The 11,972-nt window shown below is 28.2% G+C and overlaps 1 protein-coding gene across 2 annotated transcripts; it reads right to left on the reverse strand.

Annotated features, from left to right (window-relative positions):
* Window positions 1–1,661: 1,661 nt before the first annotated feature.
* LOC109803161 (methyl-CpG-binding domain-containing protein 2) lies at window positions 1,662–6,240 on the reverse strand. Of its 2 annotated transcripts, XM_020364613.3 has the most exons (7): window positions 6,063–6,240; window positions 5,844–5,920; window positions 3,298–3,893; window positions 3,086–3,139; window positions 2,769–2,926; window positions 2,120–2,327; window positions 1,662–2,039 (listed from the first exon to the last, which is right to left on the reverse strand). In XM_020364613.3, the coding sequence occupies exons 3-6, from the start codon at window positions 3,867–3,869 to the stop codon at window positions 2,131–2,133; spliced, it is 981 nt and encodes a 326-aa protein (XP_020220202.1). In that variant the 5' UTR covers window positions 3,870–3,893; window positions 5,844–5,920; window positions 6,063–6,240; the 3' UTR covers window positions 1,662–2,039; window positions 2,120–2,130. The 2 variants fall into 2 exon arrangements, with proteins under 2 accessions (XP_020220202.1, XP_020220201.1); XM_020364612.3 differs by having other exon boundaries at window positions 1,662–2,327.
* Between the last annotated feature and the right edge of the window lie 5,732 nt (window positions 6,241–11,972).

Below are 11,972 nucleotides of genomic sequence, written 5' to 3' on the forward strand. Positions count from 1 at the left end.
AACATATAAAATTTGTCTTAAGTTCCGACTGATTGCAAATGGCACTATTACTCTAAATGTTGCTTTTTATTAGAAGTTGACATGGATGTTCTTAAAATTGTGTTAAGATTGTAATTATTGTTTAGGAGTGTTTATAAGTCAATCTAATAAAATAAATCACAAAAACCAAACCAAAAACTTGAAAAATAAAAAAAAAACTGCAGAAGTTAATTTTTATTGTCGATTTGGATCAAATTTGAATTCTAATTTTAAAATGCATTTGATCCAATTCAAGCCAAACTTGTATGTGCATAGAGAAATTTTAAAAAATTATATTCTCAATCATACTTATACAATTATGTTTTTATGAAATAGTAATATTTGATTATTTTTCATGATTTTATTTTCAAAACACATTCTTTATTTTTAGAGGGAAACATCTTAATAATTTAATATATTTTTAACTTTATTAGTTTTGGATTAATTTAATTTTTTTTTTGTGTCTCATTTTTTCATATACTATAAAAATGTGTTTATATGAAAAATAGGTTTTAGTGAGCCTAGCTACAAGTTTACAAATTACAAATGTTCCCAACCTCAAAACATTAGGCTTTAACATAGCACCAACCACCGAGAATAGTCCATTTCTCCTATGTACTATTTTTTTTTTTATCAATCACTTCCAAGGTTGGGTCAACATGCTTAGATTTTCTATCTAAAGCAGCACCATGTGACCATACAATCATTTTGTCTGTCATTGATGTTAAAGACGTGAGGACACCATTTAGGAGGGATGTTCCAAGTAATTTAATTAAAGCCACTATCAGCTATGTTATCAACATGTTTGAATACAAGATAAAAATATTTTTAAATTTTTTATAAAAAAAAATTGTATTATCGATAGTCTTTTAACTTTGTATTTAAATAGAATCTATATCTAATAATGGTACACTACACGCAATAGTCTTCAAAGGAAGACAGAATAGAACAATAGTGTGGTAGACGAGAAAGTTCCTTATTAGATTGTACCAACCCCATTCAACATGTTTGACAAATTCATGTGATAAAACCATCCATACTAAACTTGTGATGTAGCAACAATAAATGATGGAAAGCCAAAAATAAGTCATTTGGCAATTGGTGAGTACTAAAAGTTTAACTTATGGCTCCAGACTGACACCATCGTTAGTTCACTGATCCTCACCAATTCTAACATAGATCAAACACAAATAAAATGCACTGTTTATAGGGGATAAATTAGCAATATCGCTATACTTATTAGTATTAACTGGTTTTACAGGTTAAAACAAGTAATAACTTCATCCTAACCATTCATTCAAATCCAGCGGATCATATTGAAACCATCATGGACCACAAATTGCCTAACCAAAATATATGACATTCCCTTTGTTTGGCAATATACGAGATACGAGAGTCTACAGAACCCTTGTTCTCCTAAGTGTGATGCTTGGTCCTCAAAATTATCATCATCACATGCCCACCTTGTTATCATCATTATTATTGCCATCCTTTTTCACGACAGCTAATGCATCACCGTTATAATTGTAATCGTTATAAAAAAAAAATTTTAAAAAAAAAACTCTTTTTTCCTTCTTGCGTAAGATCTCAATCAAACAATAGTGAAAAAAAAACAAAAACAAAAAGCGTAAAAGAAGCCCAAATTACGAACAAACACCATCAACTTACAAACTAATAAGCCTCTTGGGGGCATATTACATAAGTCCATAACACGATCTCATGGGGCAAGCACCCTTTTTTTGTATAAAAGTTTCTCCCAACTTAAAGAAAATTCCACTGATGCAAAATACAATTTTACTAGGAATACCAAGAAGATGTTAATCTCCTCAATAACTAATTCTAGGAGACTTGAAACGCTAGGACAAGTGAGCCAAGAATGCAATATACAAATCAATTGCTTTCCGAATCTGATATGTCATGACACCTTCTCTAAACTGTTTTCCGATAATACACATCAAATGTCCTATCAAGAGGTATAATTTTCATCTTCTTTAGCAGTTCCTTTTCGACAGTTCGCTTTTCTGACCCCAAAAGGATAAACTCTATTTGTAAGAAAGATGCAAACGACTACACAAAAGTAACATAAAAGAGGTTGACTGACCAAAAAGGACATTAAGAGATTTGATCAGGGTCTTTCTGCTTTAACAGAGGACCATTCTGAAAGGAGCTCTGAGTTGCTTGCTTCTTTGCAGGACGGCTCATACTGATAGGGTCAAGCTCGTGTGATCCCATGTATGGAGCAGGAAGCCCCAGTCTTCCTGCATATGGATAGGCACGGCCTTCTGGACCTGTCCATGCTAGAGGACTCACTGCATCATGCATATCATCGTTATAACAATGCACCAAAATCCATAGTATTTACATGCTTCATTCAAAAATAGGTTGCTAGGTTGAAAGACTTCTTGTGCTGCATTCTAAACCATTTGAGAAGTCCATGTCTTTCAGATCATTAGCAGCACAAGAATCATACTTCATCTAAAAAAATACAGAACAAATTGCAAAATACGATACTTGCTCACATGAGGGCCTAACAACACCAGAGGAACTGAAAAATTAGAAATAGGAACATGTAGAAAAAGACATGAAAGTTCTATAAAAATTTAAGCATTTATCTCTACAATAATATTTTGAAGGATAAATTACACCTTTTCACCTTAATGCAAAATATCTATATCAATCAATTTTGGTGCATCAAGTTTAAAACCTAGCATTTGAATCCCTGCTTCTAATTTCTTATAAAATATATGTACCTTGTGCAGGTTCAATAGGTCCACTGACTTCATATGAAGATGTAAGTCTAGCGGTGCGCTTCCTCACATAGTTTTCTTGTAATGGCTTTGGTATTTGAAATGAGAACTGTTTCATTGTTACCCCATCTCTTGTATACTCAGGATGATCCGTCAAGAACCTTAAAACACACAGGCACCACGAGCAAATTATAAGAATAATGGAAGCCAATGTTAAATAATAATAATAATAATAATAATAACAACAACAAATTAACAATAATTTAGAAAAGGCAAGGTAACATTGCAAAGATACTGAAACTAAAGCTGCAGGAACATACTTCTGGATCTCTACCATTGAGCGCAATCTCTTGCCTGATGGTGCTACATAATATCTGAAATGTTAAAATATCAGAATAACAACAAATTAATTATTGATTCCTAACCCAAAAATTTCATCAATGGATGGGGGAGCATAAGTATTGTATCATTGCACAAGGGTGATTCTATTCCAATAACAAATAAAAACAAAGGACAAATAATAGATGCATACATATCTGCAAATTTGGAGCATCCTTCACCTCTGATCCGTAGCAGTCGCTGCCATCCAGCCGGAGGCTGTGCAATGTTTGGCTTATCAATAGCCCAAATCCTGCTGCCATCCTGAGAAATATCCTCTGGATCATCACAAGATACATCAGGTCGCCACTCACGAGCTGTTTGACAAAAAAAAGGCTGTTCAAGGATATGTTCACGAATTTCTTCATATTTTTCCTTTGTTGGAATCAACCTCCATTTAAAGCAGGATGCACATTGAACAGTGAAAGCACCAACTGATGGCAAAACACTAGAAACTGAATGTGAAGGTTTTCTTCTTGGAAGCAATGGAGGTACACACCGAAGAGGATCAGGCACAAGTTCGACTGCATTGTTTCCATTTGCCACAGAATCATAAAGGACTAACTGATTAGACACATCAGCATTAGGAAAGTCATTTTCATCATCGGAAGATGAAGAAACGTCTATGGGATCCAGAAGACTGCTATGTTTGTAACTGGGAAGACTTGAACTTGTTAAGTCCTTTACTTCATTCTTGGGTGTAAGGGAAAATTTACCAGAATGCATCTGATTTTCCTAGAAGTCTAGCACCTGAAATATTAGAAAATCAACAACAAAAAAATCTTAATGTTGCTACAGAACAAGCGTTATGAAATTCTTAATCAAGCAGAAAACCACTCTTGAATAAATTCAATACAGGAAGGGACTTCTCATTGTCATATTCATTTCTTGAGAGTTGGATTTATTATACTAATTCCCCCTAAGAGCTATGCATTTCATATTGTATATTTTCATTGCATAAGCACAACATCCAAGGCCATATTAGATGGAGGATGAATAGTTTAAGATAGAGATTAGGAAACCCAATATGACCATGGCAAACGGGGTGGAAAGTTTAAAACAAGCTAAAAGCTAGACTAATGTCAAACAAGACTCTATGTATCTGAAAGTATCCAAAAAATTTGTCTTAAGCTTTTTGTACAATCATGTTTTTTTCCATATTGTAAAAGGAATTGGGGTACATACTCCTTTATTCATTCTTTGAAGGAAAAACAAAATGAATCCAAAAGGGTAGAAGATTGGTTTATGTGCATTTCAACTTTCAACTTTTGTCTATGAAAGATGAAGGATATAGAAAGGAGAGCCTAGGTTGTGGGACATTGGTAGAGATATACATCATCCACTTGACAATGGTGTTACACTTCTTAAATTGGTAACAAATTTTGAAACTATGTTTTTTTTCTAGATGATGATAACAAGGAAGAAGAGAGTGATAAATTATCATTAGACATTAATTTTGTAATGATGATTTTAAGTCATAGGCTATTGTATAGAGCCAATATTAGTTTTAAAATCTACCAAAAATGCTTTTATTAATATTGTTTACTTGACATGAACAAAAATTATATTTATTATTGTTATGATCACAAATATCTTTTATGTAAATTATAATCATCATAGTTGTAAATTAATGGGGAAAAATTAATGTCTCTTTTTTTTTACCAATATTCTACATTTATATAAATTTTTCTATAGAATTTTATTACCGTATCCAAAACATATTGTATTCTAAATGTAAAAAAAAAAATTGTCTTATCCTTGCATTCATTTCGTGTCATACTAAATATCTAGACTTCATAGTTATTAGATAAGTTTCATCTGGATACCACTAAAAAAAAATGGACCCACTCTTTACCTGGGATTCATGAAATTCACTCACCCAACAATAAAAAGTGTGTCAAAGAGTATATCTCAATTAGCTAAAATTCAGGTACTGTTTTGGAATGTAAATTTTAATGTTTTTAGTACGCTGGCTAAATTTGAAGAGGCAGAAATCCCAACGATCTCAGAACCATTGATTAATAACAAAGAATTTGGTATCAAATTTTGTTTTTAATTTGATTCATACATGGCTCAAGTGTAAAGGGACCAAGCATCTAACTATAATAAAAGTGAAAATCATGAAGTCCATAGCTAACGCATAACGTGGATAGGATAAAGGACATCAGAAAATAACTACTGGCTTGATTCATGTTTAACCCTTTAATTCCGATACTGATCACAAAACTCAAAGTTAGACACAGTTGAGGTCATTATCTTGTCACATCCCCTTTAACCCACAACAATAACAAAGTCACCTTGTTTCAACCAAATAAAGTTGGAAAATTCATTTGTCTCAACTATAGAAGTTATAATCAAAGCAAGTATATAGAAATAAAAAAATTTCATAAGCTGAGGGATTTGGATAAGGATGAGAGTATGCACAGCACAGGGGTGAAGTGGGATATGGATATAATACCAAAAGGATCAAAATTGTGCTGACCGATTTATAATTTTCCCAATTTGTAGGCTCAAAAGTAAATCACAACAGCAGAAAAGCTTGTTTGTCTACTATTCCCAATTAAATTACAGTGGTTGAAAGATAATGATGCCTTGAATTTCTATAAGAAAGGTAACAAGAAAAAAAAAAAAAAAAAAAGAGGTAGTGTTATTTTGAAATTAAATAAAAAATACAGAAATGATAAATGTTAAAAGCTGAACCTGTTTAAAAGAGGAATGACACAATTGTTTGGTCCGGACTTCGGTGTAAGAAACGTAAGAAGATGATTCAAGAATCTCTGCAAAGTAAATTCAAGATAAGATCGACAAGGTGATAAAACAAAACAAACACATTTTGTTATCTATGTTTTTGATCTGAAACGATCTAGCCAGATTTCTAATTTATTTATTTTTTATAAGAAAGAAAAAAGAAAAACATACATATTGGTAGGAAGAATGGAAGGTCCTGGAAAGAGTGAAAGCTAAGATAAAGGCAAAGGTTGTTTGGTTTGATGTCGGAGCAACAACAAAAACAATGAATGAACAACCTTCCGCAATCAAGTCACCTTCTCTTCTTCTCCCTTCCATCCACTATTTTCTTCATCGCTTCTCTCATTATATTTTATTTTCAGAAATGTGTACGATAATTCATACTTTTATTTTATATTTATTTTTTCTGTCATTAATAAATGTAAAAGTATCATTAATAATAATACTGTATAAATTATTATGTGTATTATTATCTTTTATTTTAAAATAAATAATTTTAGACATCTAATTCTTTTTAAAAATTATATATATTTTTTACTGGACTTAATTATATTTAGATAGTAATATTATATAGAACAAAATACTTTGAACAAGTATTGAATATAGTTAAATATATAATATTTAAATTCAAGATTATTAATTAAATTGAAATCATATATATCAATTAATTTACGAGTTTGTCAGTAAAAATGGTATTGTTTAGTAAAAAAATTGTGAAGAATTAAGTAAAAATAAAAGTAGGTTTTACATATTAAATTTTTTCTTCTACAAGTGTTATACTATTAATTAGTATTTTAGTCTATACAATGTACATGGTTACACAAATTTAATGTTTATTATAATAAATTATATATATAATAAATGTTATATTTAAATGTATAAATTACATTTTTTAAATTTTGTATAAGTAAATAATTTTAAATATATAAATTATATTTTATATTTATAATAATTAATTTATTTTGTGGCATAAAATTATTATTAATTGTTAAAAATTTATTTTTAGATAAATATAATAAATAAAAATTAAAATAGATAAAAAGTTAAAAGAATCTCTAATAATTTTCTCATTGAATTTATTTTGAAAATATTAAAATTTAATTCATAAAAAATATAATAAATAAAAATTACTAAAAACATTTCTTCTAAAAAAAATTTTAAAAATATTTTCGTTCTTATGTTTAATATATACAAATTGATCAAAGAAATTACTCATTTGATATACATATTTTTTTTTATAACTTTGATTGTGTTACCACTTTTCAAAGTATGCATTTTAAACTACTCTTTCTCTCCATCATATTTCCAAAAATTACCTTAGACTATACATATTTAAGAATTTATTATTAGTTTCTTATTTTATTTTGAAAAATACATGACATCTTATTTTTTTTACTTTAGTGTATATGAACATGATTGATTATATATAATAAAAAAAATGAGTTAGGGTTTATTGACACCAATGTAAATCTAAATATTTATACAAAATCTTATATCTTTAATTTTTTTGTATAATACAAATTTAATTAATCCAACCGTTAAATCATGTAATATTATACTTAAGATCATGTATATCAATTATCAAATTTCATGTTTTTAACTTTTCTATATATGTTTTCTAAAAATGGATATTTACACATTTTAAATATGATATTATAAAATAAAATAATGTGATAAACTATTAAATAATTTTGCAATCATGTGAAATTTAATATAAATGATTTTGACTATAATATAACATAATTTAATGGTTAAATAAATTAAATTTGCATTAAATAAAAAAATATTAAAGATATAAGAATTGATGTAAGTATTTACACTTATATCCAGTGATAACAAATCTTGACTCATACATACATACATACATATATATATATATATATATATATATATATATATATATATATATATATATATACACACACACATATGAGGAGAGTTCAAACGATATTGATATGACTTTTACTAAGTATTACACATTTCAATAACTTTATATTAAATGTAAATTTTATAAGTCCAATTACACATTTCAATAACTTTATATTAAATGTAAATTTTATAAATCCAATCGTTAGATTGAAAATTCTTTACTCTTAGATCATATATATATATATATATATATATATATATATAATTTTATATTAATACAATGTGATTTGATACTTCATTCTTATAAAACAAAATTAATGTAATATGTAGATTTCAAAATATAATAAAATATGAACAATTTGATTACCTTCAAGTTGTTGTTCAATTTTAATAAAATTTGATATAAACATATAAAGTGACATGAACTTTCAATCTAATGGATAAAATTTCAATATTTTTTTATATGTAAATGTTAATATGTTGTTTTATTTAATAAATTATTTCTCGTGTGTTTTTTATTGTACAAAATTTATATATTCACAAGGAGTAGGAAATGGCATTTTGCAGAAGATACCACATCTGACATGTTTATTTACCAACAAGGCATGTGTAACTTATTGTCCAACTTATGTGACATACTTTAAATCGATCAACTAAATTATTCTTTTGAAGGTAAGAAGGTAATTGATGAACAACAATATTATCAATATTGTGGGTTGATTGTTAGCAATCGAGTTAGGAGTCATGTTGGTTTCGATAAATATTCTACAAGTGACTTTGATGCACACGAGGATGTAGCTGTATTGTTGATTTAATGATTGTTAAGCAAATGTCAAAAGAAAATTCGTGATTTCAATTACTATAATGTTCAATTATTGGAACAACAACTTCAACAAGTCATGAATGAAAAATTAGGGCTTGAGATATAGTTGACAATCATAACAAATGAACTGGAGGAAATGAAAATCGTGCTGGAAAGGCAAACAAGTGAAGCAACAACAATCTTCGTAGTTGTTCATGTAGTCGAGTCTATTTAGAAATTAGGCAACCCTTGTTTTAGATGTTTAATTTTTAAGTGTAAGTGTTGTTTTGTTAAGTAACATTTGATTACCCTTTTAGATGCACTAACATTAATGTTATGTTAATTAATGTCAATATAATACTATTTTATGAGTTTTAAAATATGTTTCCAATTCATATTCATATCAGCATAACATACATATCAACATAAAATAAATGCTTGTTTAATAATAATAATAATAAATTAAAATTAGTTTCTCAATAAATTTCTAAATAATCAAAGTAACTTAGTGTGTATAAAACAAATAAATAATTAATACACACAAATATATTTTAAATTAATTAATTAATTTTAAAAAATACTAACCTAATTAGAAGTACAAAAATATCCAAATCATTTAAATTTAAATAGTTAATAATGTGTAGTTTATTACCTTATATTTTAGTATAATTATAAATAACTTTTAGAAACTGTTACTTTTATAAATTTGATAAATACTTTTGTCATTTTTAATGTGAGTGTATGATGATTTGGGTTTAATTTTCATTATTAAATTTTTTTTCTTATCAATTACATCTTCTAAAGTTGTTACTTATATAAATTTCATAAACACTTTTTGTCAAATATCATGATAGAAATATATCACAATTTGAATTTAATTTTCATTGTTAAAATCTTTTTTACCTATCGATATAAATAATTATCAGGTTTATAGATGGTCATAATAAAGTATTAGGTCTCTTCCTCTAGATGAGATGAAAAATTATCGTCAAAAGGTTGGAAGTTTGGAGCTTAAAAAGAGTTGAGTTGGGAGTTATGACTTTTGAATTCAATCACACCATTGCATAGCCATAAACATATCATGTATTAAGCTTTTCAACATTATTGATAGGACAACATGGCATAAAGGAAGGTTAAGTTGGGTAAAAGAATAGTAAAATGAAACTTACACAATCCTTAATGGTAGATGTAGGCCAAATATCACGATCCTCTCATCACTAGAAGCATGGAAGTATGAATATTAGTATCACGAAACATCAAATCAATATATATATAATCTATTGAATAGGGTTTAGGGTCAAAATATAGCACATATTCCATACAAGCTGTTACCACTACACGCAATAAATTCTTGAGTGACTAAATGTCAAATATTCAATCAACTATTAATGTTATTTCATTATTAACTATAAGTCTGAAAAATTTTATATTAAAAATAATTTTGAAATGCAAAAGCTTAACACAATTACTCGTTTTCAATGGACACAAATAAACTACACTGTTTAACACTTGGTATGACTTTTCCGAATGGCAAGGCCATCAACACATAACCACTTAAAATTGAAATGGCAGGGCCATCAACAAACAAGCGTCCCACCCCTGCCTCATCATTGAATGCTGAAGCCTTTGAAACCATTTTGAGTTCTTTTGGGTTAGTTTAACAATGCATTTATTGTAAATCAGTTGTATTGATTCATGCATGTTTGATGGTTAGTAAAAAAATAGTTTGTTTACAAGGCTATAGAAGTTAATGTTGTAATGCTGGCATAAGAAACCAACATGAAACTAATTCCAAGATAATACTTTTTTTTGCTACATGTAAAAAAAATGGTTGTCATTACGTAGATACATATATAAATGATTTTATGGTTGATTTTGTAGGATGCAAATAAACTATTACTATTTCAAAAAACTATTCAAGCCATATACTCAGTAACAAAAGTCATTTATAACATGACTTAGGTTTGCCATGAAACATTTTATAATTTCTTATTTATTGAGCAACCTAAATCATATATATCATGATTTTTTTTGTTACATCCTTTATTTATAGGGTGTTAATGATCGTCTGGATAAAGTGGAGAAAAAACAAAATGAAATAGATAAAAAGCTTACAAAGATTAAGTCTCAAATTAACATTAGAAGAGACATAACTATGAGTGCAATTTCTTGCTCAATGAATGTTCAACCAAATTGTCCAATATTATCAAGTACAAACCCAAATAGTGGAGTAAACACCACACCTAAGCGAGTATACAGAATTCATCTCCAATGACAAACCAATCCCAACGGAAGTTTGTGAATCCCTCACACATTCTCAATCAAGTTGATACAAGACCAAGTAAACGTAAGATCATTGGTAAAAATATTTTGAGCAATAACAATATAGCTGGATATTCATCTTCAAACAAAAGGAATGCAATTGAAGTGGAAGTTGATCATCGTCAGTCAAACCAACCAACCAACTTCAATGAAAATGGTAGTTTTTCCATTCAACTGAAATGAAAAGTCGTATACACTTTACTTTACATTTAATTTATACTACATTCAATTAGTTGTGAATGAAATTAGTTTTTCCATTTCATTGAAACTACAATTTTTTTTATATATTTTGGCCAACAATTAATGAAGCGTCAATGGAATCACCTTTGCCATCAAATGTGTATAAAAACTTAACATTTAGTAAGTCACCTACACCAAGGAGTGTTAAAATACCAAACATATCAACTGAGTTAGCATAAAATGCAAAAAAGGTAGTTCAACAACCAAATAACACAAATGTGCAAGATAATCCATCAAGTGATGATGAGTTAGATGACATCATTGCTATAGGCCATATTTTGCCACAATTAACCATTTAAACATTTTTACTTATTTATTGTTTAAACACCTCTAACACATGTCTATTGTAGAAAATAGACTCAATTTTTAGGCCTACCCAAGACATGGCATTAACACAAGATCAATTATTACTATGCACATATATATTTTACCTTGACTATAAACTCAGGTGAGCATATTGGAAACGCCTTGATACTATATTAAATGACTACAACTTAAATTTATGAAATTTTAATTTTTACTTAACGTTTGTTTTTTTTAGTGAGGTACTACTAAAAATGATATACATAGAGGCAACAAGACAAAAACTAAAATATTTAAGTCCTGAAAATAAAATCAAACGTTAGGTATATGTGACATTTATATATTTAACAATGTTTAATCATCTACAATAATACTCATTACACTTTATACTCTCTAACATGATTAGGTTGTTAGTTAGATGTCAATCAAGATCATTGATATGCAAGACAAGATTAGTGAGCAAACCATTTGGTCTTTTCCTCCAAAATTTGTGGTAATTTCTTAAGAATATGCTTAAGAATATGATGAAACATTTTTTTCATCAT

Source organism: Cajanus cajan, chromosome 1 (genome assembly GCF_000230855.2).
Source record: "Cajanus cajan strain Asha chromosome 1, NIPB_CcT2T_4, whole genome shotgun sequence".
NCBI lineage: Eukaryota > Viridiplantae > Streptophyta > Magnoliopsida > Fabales > Fabaceae > Cajanus > Cajanus cajan.

Bases quoted from the DNA above. Each gene is read 5' to 3' on its own strand.
- LOC109803161 (XM_020364613.3), bottom strand. From the start codon at position 3,869: ATGCATTCTGGTAAATTTTCCCTTACACCCAAGAATGAAGTAAAGGAC. The intron at 3,140-3,297 runs GTATGCATCTAT...TTAACATTTCAG, and splicing joins TGCTCCAAATTTGCAGATAT to ATATTATGTAGCACCATCAG. The intron at 2,328-2,768 runs GTACATATATTT...TGCATGATGCAG, and splicing joins ACCTATTGAACCTGCACAAG to TGAGTCCTCTAGCATGGACA.